The 19,598-nt window shown below is 37.5% G+C and overlaps 1 protein-coding gene across 5 annotated transcripts in view; it reads right to left on the reverse strand.

Annotated features, from left to right (window-relative positions):
* Prkd1 (protein kinase D1) overlaps nucleotides 1-19,598 on the reverse strand; it is a 345,647-nt gene that overhangs the window by 21,653 nt on the left and 304,396 nt on the right. For all 5 annotated transcript variants that reach the window (XM_070026146.1, XM_070026167.1, XM_070026173.1 and 2 more), the window contains 3 exons: nucleotides 5,614-5,775; nucleotides 4,651-4,749; nucleotides 3,108-3,375 (listed from right to left, as the gene is read on the reverse strand). In XM_070026146.1, the coding sequence (XP_069882247.1) occupies nucleotides 3,108-3,375; nucleotides 4,651-4,749; nucleotides 5,614-5,775 (529 nt within the window). The remainder of the gene's footprint in view (nucleotides 1-3,107; nucleotides 3,376-4,650; nucleotides 4,750-5,613; nucleotides 5,776-19,598) is intronic.

A 19,598-nucleotide genomic window follows, 5' to 3' on the forward strand; every position in this document is an offset into this window, starting at 1 on the left:
GCCAGTTATGGCTTTTTATGCTTATGTGTTGCTGAGAAATCGAACCCAGAGCCTCTACCACTTGTGCCACAGCACCACTTCTGGCTTTTTCTGCTTATATGGTGCTGAGGAATCGAACCCAGGCCCTCAGGCATGCAAGGCAAACACTCTACCATTGAGACACCTTCCCAGCCCTCAGTCTTAACTTTTGGTTAAGGTATATGTTAAAGGATCTAGTCTGTATATTACAGTATCCATTCATAAGCAGAATACCATATAAACTCTGGAAGTCAGGGCACTCTACACAGTTCTCGTTAACTCTTCTTTGTCCTCTTTATTCTAAGAGGTCCCATTATGTCCATTTTTCTGCATAATTATAAGTAAGCCAGATACACTTAGCTTAAAGATTCCCTAAAATGTAAAATTAGGAAGGAATATGTGAAACAAAGTACATAAAATTACTATTAATCGCTATATTTTAGAAAGTAGCATATTTCTTCTAGTCTATTCCCTAGAACCTCAAAGCATCTCACCTCTGTCCACTCAAAGGAGATTTAGGGCTTTATCTTCCACCTTGGTTTTTCTTCATATAACTTTTTCTCTTTTCAGACACAAATGGCTTTTGAATTATACTTTTACTTGAATGCTACATCTCTTCCTTTCCATTCTTTTGTGGCGAATGTCATTCTATTTCATCAATTCCAGTTAATCAAATCTACAGTGACTTTCCCTCCTCTGAACTTGGAGCTCCTGATTTTATATTTAGTTGACAATTCAAGGAAATAAATGATTATTTTTCTAAATTTATATAAGCTATCTCCACAATTATATTTCACATTTCTAAGACACATTATGTGTCTGTCCTCTGTTTTCATTATTACTTGTGTTGGACGTAAATTGTGATTTCTCAACAACTGTTTCTTCAGCTGCTGATTGGATTCTGAGATAATCCAGATTGGCAGTCTTACAAACAGTGACAAGTTATTTTACTGAATTTCTGGATTAGAGATGTATCCAGCATAAAGGTTAATACTCCTTAAAGGTAAACTTGTGACAAGAAGTACTAGCTACACATTTATTCAGAACTGCTTTCTCTTCTACCTTCTGGGAAAGAAAAAAATAACTACACTTTATTTTCATCTTTGCTGCATTATCCTAAATACTTAGCTGCTCCTTTGGCACACATGATAGCTCTTTTGTAGGCCACAGATTCCATTAAAATATATACACCTACCTAAGATTTATAACTCATTAGAGGATGTTAGAGGTTGTTGCTAATGGTAACTTAAAGCTCTGATAATGGGTAGTGCTTTCCATTTACTACTAACAAGATCTAAGAACTTAATCTACCTTGGGCAGTTTATATATTTTCCCATTTCTATGCTAGTGTATGTGATAATAAGCATCAATAGGAGACATACATATAGGAAGGCATCTAAAGTCATAGCAAACTTAGAGCTAGACATTGCCTAGACACTGTTTAGCAAGGAAACAGGGCTTCTGGTGAACAGACACAGGTACAGATTGGCTGAGTTCTCATGGGACCAATGACGAGTTTCATGATTCTTGCCTGTGGTGTCGCTTCTTTTGCATTATTTTTTCTTGTTTGGAAGAGAAATATAATACAAGAACCTACCTATGAGATTGAATTTGAAAATTAAAGCAACTCCGAAGTAATTTACTGAGGAATTTACTAAGAATGATATTGTACCATTCATAAGGAAATGGAAAGACTTGGAGAAAATTATATTAAGTGAAGTAAGCCAGATCCAAAGAAACACAGGTTTAATGGTTTCCCTCATCTGTGATAACTAGATGTGCCTATTAATCTACAAGTGAACACACTGGATGGTAAAAGAAAAAAAAATACACAGAGTCATGATAAATTATACAGGTCTCTAGGTATTCAGAGAGTGAGACCAAAGGAGGACATTCTTAGGAGGGGATTACGTAGGGACAACAGCTATGTGCGTCTGACCACGTAAAATAATATTTATCAAAATGAACTCTAGGAAGTGTAAATGAGGTTTTTTTCCTTTGTTGTTGTTTTTTGTTTTTATTTATTTTTGTCTTGTTTGTTCATTAATCTATCTTTGGGAAGGTAAGGGGAAGACACAGAAAAGGTGGGGAAAGGCTGAACAAATGCATCAGCAATACTCTTGGCTCTGTGTTTAAAATGAACTAAACAACTTGTGTGTGTGTAGATGGGAGGGAAGAATAGGGAGTAAGCAAAGGAAGGGATGATTTTGTTTAAAAAAATGTACTCTTTATCTAAATTATGTAACCATAACCTCTCTGTATATCACCTTTATAATAACAATAAATAAATTTCAAGAAAAAAAGAAATAACATGAAAAAAGAAGAATATAGTTTTTAATTATACAACTGCTAAACTAATGTGGTCATCTAAATACATAGAGAAATTATAGACAAATATTTTCATGTACTGAGAATGTTGATTCAATCCCTAAATTCCAAGGACATTGACAAATAAAATATTATACAGGCTTTGGTAAACATCATAATGTTTTTGTGTTGGCAGTATTTTAAAAGCACTTAAGGAAAGGTTGTGTGTGGTGGGTACTACTTCTAGCCATATACATGGGAGGCAGAGGTAAGAAGATCACACTCAGAAGCCAAAAAAAAAAAAAAAATCAAAAGGACCTATTTGGAAAACAAACTAAAAGCAAAAGGACTGGTGTGTGTCTTAAGGGGTGAAGCATTTGCTTAGTAAGTAGAAGGCCCTAAGTTCAAGCCTCAGTATCACCAAAAAAAGGGGGGCATTAATATAAAACCAAGTACATGGTAATAAGTTAAAAATGCATTTTCATTCCATGAACACACACATATTTATATGTTCTAGGGAACTATACCAAAATATGAACAAGTTTCTTCCAGCTTATTTCACCAACCTTGTAATACAAGTTTTCCTAAAAAGTTTTTATAAAAAACACATAACATATCCAAAGATATTTTTGATTTATTTTACTTTCCAATTCACTATAACCAATTTTGTTTCCAATCCAGTGGGCACTATGAACATCTAGAGATTTTAATAATTTACAGTGAGATTAGAAGCATAGTGATGGATAATGAAAACACTATTGGGTTGGGATTGAAGCTATTACCTTCGTGAGAGATCTCCTTCCAGGGGTTTGGTGGATACATAAAAGCTGCATTCTGGATCTGGTCGTGAATGTCTTCGTCTTCGTTAAATGGGAATGTGCCACTTAGGCTCACATAGATGATAACCCCAACAGACCACATGTCTAGAGAGCGATTATAGCCCTTGTTCCTGAGAACCTCAGGGGCCAGGTAAGCTGGGGTACCCACCACAGACCTCCGGAAAGACTTCTCTCCAATGATCCGAGCAAAACCAAAATCACAAAGCTTCACCTGTTGATAAGAAGAATTCTCTGAAAGAATGAGTATAAAATTGTGTGTGTGTGTGTGTGTGTGTGTGTGTGTGTGTGTGTGTGTGTGTGTGTGTGTAGTTGCTCAGATCTGCTAGCTATAACATATATATATGTATATTACATATACACATCTGCACATAAATATGTATATTACATATACACATCTGCACATAAATATGTATATTACATATACTCATCTGTTTATATATGTGTGTGGATATAGTATATATTAAATATATTGTATATCATTTGCATTATATAGTTTCTTTTCTAGACTATATATAATATGACTATAAAATATAGACTATATAATATAAACTATATAAATACATATGCATGATATATTGTCTGACAACTGTATTTCATGCATAATGATATGTCTTTCTCATGGTAGAAAAACTACTATTTTCCACCTTATATATTCAAAAACTGGTTTATGTGTTGATGTGAATACTAAGTTTTCATTCTTAAAAACTTCATCTACCTGCTTTCCCTTTTACTCCCTAAAAACCAAGAGTTAAATGTGGAAATGAATGGATAATACTGCTCACAGGTAGGAGATCATGTAAATCAGGGGCATAATGAACTTAACTCTAGGGATTGTTATAAGCAATGAAAATAGAGAAATGAGCCATGTTGTCAAAAGAACCCTCAAAATTAGTCCGTATTGGTATGTGGACAGGATGTGCAGGTGTCAGGGTGGAAATGCAAGGCCAGCTACCCTGGCCTGTCACTTCAGATTTATGACTTCACTGGGGAAGGATGCAGTTGTTTTCTACTCTTTGTGTCCAGGGTAAGGGAAGCAAATGATGAAAGGGGTTACAATGATCAAGATGCATAGTACTCACAAACTGACAAGTTGAATTGAATTGAAACCCCTTTGTGCAACTTCTTAAGGATAATTAATACGAAGAAAGAAGTGTTGGTCTTCATCTACCACTTGAATCACCCTCCTGCCCTGCCCTGGGATACTAAAGAGCCTCAGTCTCAAGGCCAATGTTTTCAACACTGGACAAGGGCTCCCAGGTCTGGAGAAGCCACATAGCATCATGGGAAAGCTCAGGTATGTCTTATCAATGCAGATGAACTGAGAAGCCCATGTCAAAGACACAGTCCCGAAAATATAAGAAGGCAACACATGGATGCCAATGCTCAGGGAAAATTTAAAGCCAATAAATGTTTTGAGGGAGAATGAAAGAAGGTAAGAAGATGCTTCTTGGAAGCTAGCAATACTGAGAAATGCTTTTCTACTTGCCTGAGGGAAAGGATCTGCTGATGCCAGCAACACATTTTCTGGCTTGAGGTCACAGTGAACGATATTTTTAAAATGAAGATGCCGCAAAGCCACAAGTATCTATGAAGAAGCAAATCACCAGAATGAGTTCATTTCAGCTTATAAATTTCAATATTTTCCTTTTCTTTTGGTCATATTGGGGAAGAGCAAGTTGAACTCAGGGTCTCAAACTTGCCAGGTAGGTAGTCTATCACTGGAGTCACCTCTCCTGACAAACTGCAAGATGTTATCTACCAGGACACAGATTTAAAAGGTCACAAGAAACCACAAAATGACCAGTCGAAATTCTTTTTTATTTTGGTTGGTCATGGGGCTTGAACTCTGGGCTTGGGCGCTGTCCCTGCGCTCTTCAGCTCAAGGCCAGCGCTCTACCACTTGAGCCACAGCGCCACTTCCGGTTTTCTAGTGGTTTATTGGAGGTAAGAGTCTCACAGAATTTCCTTGCCCGGGCTGGCTTTGAACCGCAATCCTCAGATCTCAGCCTCCTTGAGTAGCTAGGATTATAGGCGTGAGCCACCGGTGCCTGGCTCCAGCCGAAATTCTTTATGTTCATGACACTCATATGGGCCAGATAAACCTCACACTTCATTATGGGATCCACACAGCAACTAACACAGATGTAGATAAAGGACTCCAGTGTGGAAAGGGGCTACATATTCTTATGTATTTTCATTGAACCAGTAATCAGCCAATGTACTTTTAAATTTTCAGGAGTAGTTTCTTATTGCATATTACTAACTTGGTATACTGGATTAAGTCACCAGGATAGGAGTCAGGTAGGACAATAAAAACCTCTGTAACTTTGGCTAAGTGTAGTTTGGATTGGGAGAAGAGACCAAACAACAAGGCTAGAAAGCTGTGGTTCAACAGTGATAACATTTGATATTAAATATTATTTTTTCCAATCTCTAATTGATTTCTTACCTGAGTAATTAAAAACTTGGTGATGTGCTCTGGCAACCTGCCCTTTTCACTTGACAAGATCATCTCCAGCATGTCTCCATGGAGTTTTTCCATAACAACAAACACTCTCTCAGGCGTCTCAAACATACACTCCAAATTTACAACACCAGGGTGATGAAGGTTCTATTAAAGATAAATAAAGCACTTCAAGAAAATGAAGTTTTGTGTTTTTTTTTTAAAAATTCTGTTTGGCAAGCTCACTGATTATACAAAGCTGTTAAAAGTTGAAAGCTATGGAGAAACCCACACTTAAGATTTTTAACACCTCTAAATTCCACATGTGCTGCTTTATATTTTTTGAAATTCTAATGTCTCCAAAAAATTACATCTTTACTTTCTATGCATAGTGAAGTTATTTCTATGCTAAAATCCAAATTCTAGCACCGTGAATTGCTAATTAGGTTTTAATTAGAATATCATATTGAAACATGCAGAATTTCTTAAGATCATCTCAAATAGTAAGCTTATTGTCCCTAAAATGAAGGTCATCTTTAGAAGATTGGTAAAAAGGTTATGCAGGAAAGATGAAATTCATATATGAGTGCAAATGAGTGCACTGAAGAGGCATCTCATTCAAAACTTCTTGGAACTAACTGCTCAGCTCCTGGAACATGTAGTAGTTTGTCACAGAGGCTATGATATAAAGATCACTAAGAAGACAGAAAAATGTTACTGAGCCCTTGCTTTGTCCAGGACATTGCTACATGGTAGTCTTGCATTGTTCTTAAGTATTCAGTAAATATCTACACAAGAGAGCAATGGCTGGCAAATGTTGGTAGATTGACAGGCTTTTACATACATCAAGTAAAAATTACTTAGTGTTATATGATTCCTTCTAACAAAGTATCATGCACTGTCTTCCAAAAACAAAATTTAAGGACTCCCTTAAATAGTCTAATAGCTGAATAGAGGAAAAACAAATTATTTTTATTTTAGAAATATCACTGAATGACAAATTGTATTTAAAATAGACCATTCACAAGCTATTTAATAACCTGACATTTCTGGCTATTGAGTAACCTCATTGATAGATGCTGGTGAGAGCGAAGAGGTTATGATTAGATTTATACTTCTGGAGTTGTCTTCTGTTAGTAGAGAATGCCTGATATCACCCTTTAGATCAAGCCCATGACAGACAGTAGCTCTCCTGAGGATAGGGACTCTGGGAGCTTCCTTTTGTTACTTTGGCTATTTTGATCCTTGCTTTAGAATCTCATCAGTCTTTCTGATTCTGATATCTTGGAGTCTGATTATACAACACAATAGCCTTTCACCATATCAGAGTTAGAGTCATTGTTAACTAGTCAAATCAAACTCCATCAGAAAGATGAAGGCTACAGACTTACTCCTTCCTCATCATACTATCACTATTTATACTTTGACTAGCTAGCCAGTTGGCTATCTAGTAGCATGGAAGTATCCTATCTTTAAGTAGATGAGTAATTGTTTATCTGAATTCTGGGTTAATAACACGCTCAAACTTATACCTTCTCTCCCATCCCCCATCCATGCTCTCTTAATGTTTTTTCCCCTCTTTATATCCCCTGTGGGATAGAGGAACCACAATGACTGAGTGGACAGATTATTGTCCTCCAGGGTCTAAAGATTTCAGCTGTCCTTTTTAAAAATCAACAACCATAGCAGAAGCTTTATGGATCAGAGGACAGAGTTCTTCTTAAGTTTTGGTTTTCCTAGAACAAGTCTACTAGGATATGTGCTAAATGCACCTTCTTTACTGAGCATTGTCTTAACTAACTTTAACTTATTTTACTTAATTTAAATTTGATACCTAGGTAATGTTTATTCCCAGAATAAAATATTCCCAGAATATTTTAGGCCAAGAGTATGGGACAGATAAATGAAGTTGCTTCGTGTCACTTTGTGACATATCCATTACATGCTCCAGAGAATACAAGTATCCATAATAGTATCTTTAGGATGCTATTTTCTTTTCCCTACAATTTTCAGTGTGATTAGGTAAATAGATTAAAGAGGAAATAAGACAGAACAATCAAAGAAAGACTGAGGTGTGGACATTTTCTTAAATGCCCCAGGCTTTGGATTTGGGTGGAGAAAAAAGGATTAATGAATATGAAAGGAGAAGAGCAACAAAAGTCTAGAAGGTCTCCTATGCCCAGACAGATGGGAGAATAAAACAGAAGGAAAAAAAAGTGAGGGACCATGACGTTGGGGGCGCAGGGACGCAAAGAAGGAAAAGGAAGTAGTGCTGTAAGTGGTCAGCTTATTGAGGGGAAGTTATTCCTTCCTGACAAGGTAGAAGAAGGCTGCTGGGACCAACATGGAGAGGGAGATGATTCTGAAGGATGCATGGGTACCCTTGGAAGGGTGATGATTCAGTACACCTGGGGGAACCAATCAGGAGAGACCTCAGAGCATGACTACACTCTAACAATGGAAACACAGGCAATTCTCAAGAAGGAGGAGGCAAGGAACTCTATATATAGTGAGCTTCAGGAGAAAGCCCAAGGATGCCTGCTCTGGGAACCCTCCATTCACGAGAAGTCCATGTCCTTGTTTCTTCTATTGTCATGCAAACCTGCTTTGTCTGCTTTAAACACTTTCATGACTTTTAATCATAATCTTTAATCATTTGATACCACAAGCCAAACCCTATATGGCATTACTTTGCATTCTGCTCATCTTAGACTGTGGAGGCTGAAGAAAGGCAAATGATCCAGAAGCACTCCTACTTAAATTATCTGAATATATATGTACTGTCAACCCTCATGAGACTCTACCTGCATTCCTCTAGTACCTGAGTCCTCAGAGATACTAAAATCCTTTAGTCAATATATTTCTTTACTCTTTTCCCTATTCTACAGTATGACTCAAGTGTCCTTACACAGAGGTTGATCATCTAACACAGCTGTTGCTCATCCTCTAACTGGATTGTTCCCAGAATATTTTTGGCCAAGAGTATGGGACAGATAAATGAAATTGCTTGGTGTCACTTTGTGACATATCCATTACATGCTCCAGAGAATACAAGTATCCATAATAGTATCTTTAGGATGCTATTTTCTTTTCCCTACAATTTTCAGTGTGGTTAAGAAAATAGATTAAAGAGGAAATAAGACAGAACAATCAAAGAAAGACTGAGGTGTGGGGACCAGAGAAAAGAAGGGAGTCAAATGGAGACATTGACGGAGATGAATAGGTATATATTTTATATACATGTATGAAAATTTGAAAAATGAGAAAAGAGTAACTGCAAATTCAAGAAAGCACCTGAATGAAAGCCATGTTTACAGAATTAGTAAAGATTCTTTAGAAAAGCTAAACACCCAATAGAAAGCCCACGGATTGGGAGAAGATCTTTACTAGCCATACAACGGACAAGGGTCTCATATCTAAAATATACTTGGAACTCAAAAAATTAAACCACCCAACAACAAATCCTCAAAGAAACAACTGCCCAATAAATAAGTGGGCGAAAGACTTAAAGAGAAGCTTCTCTGAAGAAGAAAGAAGGATGGCCAATAGACACATGAAGAAATGTTCAACATCCCTAGCCATAAAAGAAATGTAAATCAAAACAACATTGAGATATCACCTCACTCCAGTTAGAACAGCAAAAATCAAGAACTCTAACAACAACAGATGCTGGAGGGGATGTGGACAAAAAGGAACCTTACTTCATTGTTGGTGGGAATGTAAACTTGTTCAACCACTTTGGAAAGCAGTATGGAGGTTCCTCAAAAGACTTCACATAGAACTCCCCTATGACCCAGCAATCCCACTTTTGGGCATTTACCCAAATGTTTACAAACAAGACCACACTAAAGCTACCAGCACAACTATGTTTATTGCAGCCTTATTTACCATAGCTAAGATATGGAACCAACCCAGATGCCCCTCAGTAGATGAATGGATCAAGAAAATGTGGTATATATACACAATGGAATTCTATGCCTCCATCAGAAAGAATGACATTTCCCCATTTGTTAGGAAATGGAAAGGCTTGGAAAAAATTATATTAAGTGAAGTAAGCCAGGCCGAAAGAAACATAGGCCCCATGGTTTCCCTTATTTGCAATATCTAGTATAGGTATGAGTCAAGCGGAAAAGGTCAGATAATGTGATGTTAGGAAAATGAACCCTTAAATATGTATTTTAATGTTTTCGTTTCTTTCATGCATGTGTCTCTAATGCATTTATAAGATTATTTCTTTGTTGCTTTGTATGTCCCTCCCCCACAGTGTAACCCCCGCTTTCACTGTATTTGATGTCAGTATAACATGTGGAGGAGATGGGGACAAACAAGTCATTTAAGGATTCAGGTGGACCTGCTGCAACAATGAGAAGTACAAAATGTCATGTCAAAACCAGCTTTACAATGTCGGTGTGGGGGGGGGAGGGAGGTATGATTGGGTGGGGGGGAGGGGGGAGGCTGGGAAGGGAGGTGAAGGGTAAACAAAGGAGGAGGTTGCAATGCTTGGTAAGAAATGTATGCATTATCCTGCCCATGTAATTGTAACCCCTCTGTACAGTATGTTCTCAAATAAAATAAAATAAAATATATATATAAAAAAGAAAAGCTAAACACCTATTCATTATACTTGGGCTCTGCTCATTTATAAAAGTCTTCTTACTTAACATGTGTCCTAAAAGTACTCTTAGTGAATGCTAAGAATTCTATCAGTAAAATACATTTGCTTTTCTGAATAGTTTTTTAAAATAATAAACTGATATTAGAATTTACTGTATATAGCCATAGCTAAGACAAAACTAGCAATGATGCTTCCTCAGAACTTGATTTCCTTTCTTTTTTTAAGTTAAACCAAATCACCAACCCTTTTGTATATGATAGAAACAAAAGAAAATAAAATGGGTATAAAGAATCATGCCTTATGCACCCAAAGTCCTTACTTTATACTCATGTGAAGTTATTTATTTAGCCTAGCGAATGTACTATTTGAAGACTGGATAGGAAAACGATCAAGCAATTATCTCTGTCTTCAAGTGTAATTTATGTTAATCATGTTTATACCTTAAGAATGACTTCAAGATAAACTTTAAACATGGTGGCCCATGTGACTCTGCTAGTTGTAATTTTTCACAGAAAATATGAAATTACATTCTAAACCTTTTTATTCCTAACGTCCAGAGTAAGTGAATTTTTAAAAATGGCATGAAGATGACAACATCAACGAAAACACAGTTGTGTGCAAAAAGAATCTTTGCTATCTTCCCAGTCTTACCTCAGGAATTTAGATAATTTAATAGCAGAGCAAACTTTTACAGGACTCTTTGACCATCTGTTTGGTGCATTAAAGTAACTTAATTTTCAGGAAATGAAACATTTGGTCAAGGACAGGAAAGACTAGCATGCATTCACACATAACAGATTGATGACATATCCGCGGGGTGAATAAAAGTTGTTTCAAAGTCTGAGAGGAAATATTTTTCAACGATTAAGACGAAAATTTTTAAGAGTCAGAGGAAGATGGCGGAGGAGAGGCTGAGGACTCAGCAAGCTCTCCCGTAGAAACCAGTATTAGTATTCCAGCGGAAAATTCTAAGGATAGAGAGTCACACCAAGTGTGTTATCATTGTACAGAGAGTTTAGCCAGAGAGGAAAAACTCAGGCAGCTTAGTTAAAGACACAGATTCGAGCACCCCTAGTTTGCAGCAGCCATGGTGGCAGCTGCTGCTGCTGGCAGCCATATCAATAGAGAGAGACAGGGACAAAGACACCAGAGGCGGTGCATGAGCAGATTCTACTCACCACCAGCAAGAACTAACAAGGAGCAGAAATCTTGATCCTGCTGACCACAGAGAGTTGCAGACCATGGATGTGGATGGCCCAAAAACCAAAGGAAAGCTGTGAAGACATCTTCACTCCTTCTCAGGAAGCAGAGGTGGGAAGGTAGTCCCTCCCCCACTACCAGAGAAAAACTTCATCTTTGATACTAACGCAGACCAAGCTAGAGCAGCAAGCAAAACTCAGGCCTGGGAAGAAGAAAATTGGAGCCACTCAACAGGTCAAAAAGATATGACTTGTGGCAGGGCTCAGCTCCATCCCTGGGGAGAGCTGCCCCTCCCAAGCAGAGGCAACTCTGAGTGAGTGTGGCTGACTCTCTGTAGTGGGTAAACAGAGCCAGAGGCTACCCTACCCAGCTGCTGTGCAGGAAGCAACTCCAGCCCTAGAATAATTGGAAACTTGTTACATATAAATCCTGAGATTGGCTCCAGGCTGGGCTGATTGAGTCTCTCAGGAGCTAGCCCATCAGTGTAAAGCTACTGACTGCTGACAGGCCACAGCTCTATCTATAACCTAATACCTCCCACAGCAACTCCAAGCTAGAGGAAACAACCACCTCACTCCTTTGTGATACTCAAAGTAGATCACCCTCCCACTGAACTATCCTGGGAAGAGGGACATAAACTCCTGGGTAAGGCAGAGCTTTCTTCAGCCTGCTCAAACACACTGATTTAAGAAACCAACCAAGCCACAGGACAACCAAACACCATATAGGCAAACCAAAGACTCCACCACCAAGAGACTGGTTATGGACACAGGGGAGACACAAGATCCGCCCCCGCTCCCCCCAAAAAATTCAAAGAACTTTTTTCTACCTAATTATTTTTTAAACTGTTGTCTATTTTCTTCATTTTTATTATAAGTTTGTTTTTTGTATTTGTTTCTTTTTAAAAAAAATTCTCTTTATACTCTTTTCCATTTTGGTCCTTTTTGTTTTTTTTTTTTTTTTTTGCCTTACTTAATTGTTGTTCTGTTCATTCCCAGATATATACTTGTCTTAGATTATTAGACCTTATACTTCATTGTGTGCATACTTAATTCAGATATTGATTACTCAATTCACAAACTCCCAGCCTTAACTCCATTAATTGTAGAATTCTTTATACTTATATAATTTTTAAGTGTTTCATTTAAATTTTTTTTATTTTTCCTTTTTATCTCTCTTCTCCTTTCCTTCTATCCCTGCCCTTTCTCTGAATCACTCTCTCACTTTCCCTCTCTACTTTTTCTCCTCAAAATTCTCTCTGTTGACCTCTTTGATTTTTCAAGTCCATTGAAACCTAGCTGTTTGTTGTTAATCTCTCATTAAATGACAGACAGTCTAGACAGACTGTCTAGTTGGATGAAAAAGCAAGATCCTTCTATCTGCTGCCTTCCGGAGACACAGAAACATATTCTGAAGGTGAAAGGCTTGAATAAAAAATACCAAGCAAATGGCCCCCATAAATAGGTGGGAGTTACAATCCAAATTTCAGATAAAATAGACTTCAAATTACAATTTCTGAGAAGAGTTAAAGAAAGTCATTGCATACTATTTAAGGGATCTCTCCTTCAGGAGGATACTACAATTCTAAATATCTGTTCACCAAATAACAGAACACCCAAGTTTATTCAAGAAAGACTACTTTCCTTAAAATCACACATACATCCAAAGACATTAATTGTTGGGGACTTTAACACACCACTATCTCCACTGAATAGGTCAACCCAGAAAAAACTCAACAGAGAAACCTCAGACCTAAACAAATGCATAGATCAACTAGACTTAACAGACATCTACCAAATATTTAACTCAATACCATCAGAATACTTTTCTTCTCAGAAGCACATGGTACATTCTCCAAAATAGACCACACTTTAGGTCACAATGCAAACTTGTCCAAACTCAGAAACACTAAAATTATGCCCTGAATTCTCTCAGACCACAAGGGAATAAAATGAGAACTCAACACCAAAAGCCACCAAAGAAAGTCCTGTAACACATGGAGGCTGACCAACACACTGTTGAACCACTAGTGAGTCATAGAAGAGATTAGAAAGGAAATTCAAATGTTCATGATATTTAACAAAAATGAACACACAAATCACTAGCTCCTCTGGAATGCAGCAAAGGCAGTACTCAGAGGCAAATTTATAGCTCTGAGCTACTACATCAACAAATTGGAGAGATCTGAAAACAACAATTTAACAAAGCCTCTGAAGCTCCTTGAAAAAGAGCAAGCTAAACTCCAATCCAGTAGATGGAAACAAATAATTAAAATTAAATCAGCAATAAATGAATTATAGTCCAAAAACACCAAAGAAAGAATCAAAAGAATTGGTTCTTCAAAAAAATTAACAAAATTGACAGACCCTTAGCAAATCTTCATTAGAAAAAAAGAGAACACACCCATATAAACAAACTCAGAGATGAGAATGGAAACATCACCACAGAAACAACCAAGATTCAGAACACTGTAAGAGAATATTTCTCAAAACTTTATGCTAATAAGTTTGAGAATCTGGAAGAAATGGATGAATTTCTAGCAAATATTGACATACCCAAATTAAACCAAGATGAGTTAAACCAACTTAACAGACCCAAATCAAGCATCGAAATAGAAACAGCAATAAGAGACCTCCCACCCAAAAAAACACCAGAACCAGATAGATTTATACCTGAATTCCACAAGGCTTTCAAAGCAGAACTCACATCAATACTCCTGCAACTCTTCAATGAAGTTGAAAATGAAAGTTCACTACCACATTCCTTCTATGAAGCCATCATAAACCTCATCCCAAAACCAGACAGGGACTCATCAAAGATAGAGAACTATAGACCCATTTCTTTCATGTACATCGAAGCAAAACTTCTGAACAAAATTGTTGCCAATTGACTTCAACAACTCATCAAGAAAATCATACACTATGATCAAACATGATTCATTTCAGGAATGCAAAGCTGGTTCAATATATGCAAGTCAATTAATATAATTCATCACATCAACAAGAGCAAGGATAAGAACCACATGATTATCTCTATAGATATTGAACAAGCATTTGACAAGATCCAACAACCCTTTATGATGAAAGCTCTGGAAAAATTAGGAATTCATGGAGTATTCCTCAATATAATAAACGCTGTGTAGGATAAACCTACAGCCATCATTAGTCTTAATGGAGAAAAGCTAAAGCCATTTCATCAAGGATGTCCACTTTATCCATTTCTCTTCAATTTAGTATAAGAATGCCTAGCAAAAGCAATAAGACAAGATGCAAATATAAAGGGGATCCAAATAGGGAAAGATGAAGTAAAACTCTCCCTCTTTGAAGATGACATGATCTTGTATTTAAAGAACCCCATTGACTCCACTCCTAAGTTACTTGAGCTGATCTGAAATTTTGGCAAAATAACAGGATACAAAATTAACTCTCAAAAATCAATGGCTTTCCTATATGCCAATAAAGAAGAGTGCAGCTGAAATCAGGAAAGTAACTCCTTTTGTAATAGCCCCACAAAAAATAAAATACCTAGGAGTTAATTAAAGAAGTGAACGACCTATATGGTGAAAACTTTAAAAACCTGAAAAAAGAAAATAAAGTAGAATTAAGGAAGTGGAAAAACATCACAAGCTCCTGGATTGGTAGGATTAACATCGTGGAAACGGCAATACTGCCAACGGCTATCTACAAATTCAATGCAATACCTATCAATATCCCAACCTCATTCTTCAAGGAAATAGAAGAAGCAATCCAAAAATTCATTTGCAACCATAAAAGACCTGAATAGCAAAACAATCCTTAGCAGAAAGAACAGTGCCTGACGAATATCAACACCAAACTTCAAACTCTACTACAAAGCCACAGTAATCAAGACAGCTTGGTACTGGCACAAGAACAGACCTGAGGACCAATGGAATAGAACTGAAGACCCAGAAATGACCCCACAGACCTACAGCCACCTAATCTTCAATAAGGGAGCTAAAAGCATAAAATGAAGAAAGACAGCCTCCTCAGTAAATGGTGCTGGCAAAATTGGTTAAACACCTGTAGAAAACTAAAGCTATATATCACCCTGTACCAGAATCAACTCAAAATGGATCATAGACCTTGAAGTCACCTTAAAAACAATACAGGAGCTGGGCGTTGGTGGCTCACGCCTGTAATCCTAGCTACTCAGGAGGCTGAGATCTGAGGATCGCGGTTCAAAGCCAGCCCGGGCAGGAGAGACCGTGAGACTCCTATCTCCAATAACCACAAGAAAAACTGGAAGTGGCGCTATAGCTCAAGTGGTAGAGCGCTCGCTTTGAGCTGAAGAGCTGAGGGACAGCACTCAGGCCCAGAGTTCAAGCCCCACGGCCTACCAAAAAAAAAAAATACAGGAAGGAATAGGAGAAACTCTAGGACTCCTTCACAAGGTGAAATTTTCTTAATAAAGGCCCAGAAACACAACAAATCAAAGAAAGGTTGGGCAAATGGCATTGCATGAAACTCAGAGCTTCTGCATGGCAAAGGACAGAGCAAGCAAGATTAACAGAAAGCCCATGGATTGGGATAACATGGGCTAACATTGTTGCCCTAACATGGACAAGGGTCTCATATCTAAAATATACTTGGAACTCAAAAATTAACTCCTCCAACAAATCCTCAAAGAAACAACTTCTTGTTAAAGGAGTGGCCTAAAGACTTAAAGAGAAACTTCTCTGAAGAGGAAATAAGAATGACCTATAGACACACGAAGAAATGCTCAACTTCTCTAGCCATAAAAGAAATGCAAATCAAAACAACATTGAGATTCCACCTCACCCCAGTTAGAATGGCTATAATCAAGAAATCTAATAATAACAGATTCTGGGAACCCTACTACATTGCTGGTAGGAATGTAAACTTTTTAAACCACTTTGGAAAGCAGTATGGAGGCTCCTCAAAAGACTACACAGAGCTCCCCTATGACCCAGCAATCCCACTTCTAGGAAATGGAAAGACTTGGAAGAAATTATATTAAGTGAAGTAAGCCAGACTCAAGAAACACAGGTCCCATAGTTTCTCTTATTTGCATGAACTAGTATATGTCTAGGACAAGCAGAAGGGGTCAAATACTATGTACATATGACCATATAACCTGATGCTAAGCTAAATGAACCCAAAGATAGGGATACAAGACATTTTATCTTTCTTATTCTTTTTAATGTATTTATAATGTACTATGGACTTTTTTGTTTGTTTTTTTTGTATGTTCATCCCCCATGGTACAACCCCTGTCGTCACTGTAATTGATTCCAGTGTTCTGCATCTTGTATATACATTCTTCTAATTTGGGGAGAAGGGAAATAACAAAATGCTGAAATAAGGACATAGGGTGACCCAATGTAACAATGAGTTGTACAAGACAGTATGTTGAAAACAAACTTTACAATCGCAGGGGGGCGGGGGAGGAGTTGGGGAGGTGGGGAGGAAAGGGACGGTAGGGGAAAAACAAAGAAGGGGGTAACAATGTTCAGTAGGAAATGGACTCATTACCTTGCCCCTATAACTGTAACCCCACTGTACAGCATCTTTACAATAAAAAATATATATTAAGAAAAAAAGAATCTTAAAACATAAAAAAGATGAAAATTTTCCTGACCCAGATTTCCTAGAGAATTTACATTTAATGAAAAGATATTAGTTATTAAAAGCATAGATTTTTGTAAAAGTGTCAATATTTCATTAAAGATTAATTATGTGTTTACATTTTATTTTATGCTTAGATTCATGTTTCATAACATCCTGTTCTGTTTGGTGATACTGGGGGTTGAGCTCAGGACCTTGCGCTTGCTAGGCAGGCCCTCAGCCATTCCTCTAGACTTTTTTTCACTTTAGAACTTTTTCAAATGAGGTCTCATATTTTGCCTGGAATGGCCTAAAAAGGTATTCTTCTTATATATACCTTTTATGTAGCTGGAATCACAGACCCCAACCTCCCATACTTGACTTGTATGTTGAGATAGAATCATACTAGCATTTTTTTTTGGGGGGGGGGTAGGGTTGGCTTCAAACCACAATCCTCCTCATCTTTGCCTCCAGTTTAGCAGAAATAACAGGCAGAGATACTAGGTCATATTCTTTAGCATTGAAATGAATCCTTACCTAGTACTACTAGTGTTAGTGTACTATAAAAATGGAGTTGATGCTTTATTCCATACACTGAGCTCTATTTCAATATTTTTCCCTTTGAATTTTCATCTTATACTTGTAGTACTATTCTAGGCAATCATTTGTGACGTGAATAGATTTAGGGGGCTTTAATGCAGTTCTGATATAGGACTTCTGACTATTGTCTATGGAAGGACTCAGTGACTTTGCCTCATATCAAGATGGGGAAAATTAAACTGAAAAGTGATGAATCCAGTGTCAAGTGCCAGTGGCTCATGCCTGTAATCCTAGCTACTCAGGAGGCTGAGATCTGAGGATCACGGTTCAAAGCCAGCCTGGGGAACAAAAGTCCGTGAGACTCTTATCTCCAATTGACCATTTTAAAACCAGAAATGGCACTGTGGCTCAAGTGGTAGAGAGCTAGCCTTGAGCTGAAGAGCTGAGGACAGCGCCCAGGCCCAGAGTTCAAGCCTCATGACTGATTAAAAAAAATTCTGAAACCAGAATCGAAATTCTCATCAGCAAACAAGAGCAAATGGAAGGATATGCCATTGCTGAGAGCATGAGTTGTGAGCTTTCCTTCTCAAAGTCACAGCACTCAAGCAATAGCTTTGCTGATTGCCATTTCTGCCAATTTTCCAGAGCTGAGGAAAAAAGCACACCATTTTATCCATTTTCTAATTATAGTTTCTTACAATTTCTGCCTCACTTAATGGTCCTAAAAAATCATAATCCCCCTAATGCTGAACGAAAGGGAAGTAGCCTGTAATGCCCTGAAAGATGTTGAAAAGCCACCTCGCAGAGAGCAGATGATTACAGCAATGTTTGTTAAAATTAATATCCGGATTGATAGGATAAGCTCTCTTAAATTCCAAAATCTTTACTCCTATGTATTCACTAGGAACACTCACAACAACTAGTAAGTGTCTCTCCACCTAAACTTATCCTTCTGACATTTCCTCTGTTGGTGAATGATGGATGATCATCAGGTAAGGGAGTTGACAGTTGTCCTGAACATGATCTTCCCCTTCACCTCCTACTGCTACCTGACTTCTAAACTTCAGGGAGTCACTCTAGCACCTTAGCTGCAGCCTTTTGAGACTTGGTGGGACTTTGGGTGGTACTGGGGCCTTGTCCAGCAGTTGAGGCTCTGGATTCAAAATTCAATTCCACCAAAAAAAGAAAAAAAGGTGCAAATGAAAAAAAGACCTTCATTCTGAATATCAGGATTCTCATGATGGATCTAAGGATGACAGAGAGCATTTTGATAAATTACCATCATACATATGGATTTGAGAAATAGAGATGGCATCCTGTGAGTAGCAAAATGATTCCCTAGTGCCAGGACTATGTCATAGTGTCTTTTATTTTCCAGGTACAATGCTTAAATACTTACCAGGATTGGCCACTCTTTTGGCAAGCTTTTCCCATCTTTGATAGGAAGAAACTTACAATTTCTACATACTGAGGTGATTTGCACTATTTTATGAATTGTCAATAAGTACTGATCTCAAAGGTACTAAGAAAGTTATCGCTAAGGGTCATGGTTGGATATTTCTTCTACTGCTTATTCTCACTAACATGATTGCGAAAGGCTTTTTCTGTCACTTCTTTCCTGAAGATGAAGAGTAAAGAATTGCAAATGGGCTGCTTAGGTGATATAGATCACTATGCCCACTTCCCTTTAGTTCAGAAAAGCCTTTTAACCCCTTCCTTTCTTTGGGTGTCTGACTTAGCCCAGAAAAGACATGGCTATAAAGAAAGCCATAAGATCAGAAGCTAGTAATTGCAGACAGTATGCTTGGGTTTGAATTTCAGTCCTATTTTTTCTAGCCTCTTGACTTGCATAAGTTAGGCTCTCTGAGGCGCTTCCATTTCTTCATATGTAAAATGGAATAATAATGTACCTAATAATCAAGGCTTATTGTTTAATGCATACAAAATAGTTAGAATTGTGCATAATACATAGTCAAAGTTATTTATTATTATTATTAGAAAAGTTTCATGGAAAAGATCCGAGTCAAATTTCCCTGTGAAGTTTGTTAATA

This window comes from Dipodomys merriami, unplaced genomic scaffold, assembly GCF_024711535.1.
Source record: "Dipodomys merriami isolate MVZ:Mamm:240054 unplaced genomic scaffold, mDipMer1.0.p SCAF_1, whole genome shotgun sequence".
Taxonomy (NCBI): domain Eukaryota; kingdom Metazoa; phylum Chordata; class Mammalia; order Rodentia; family Heteromyidae; genus Dipodomys; species Dipodomys merriami.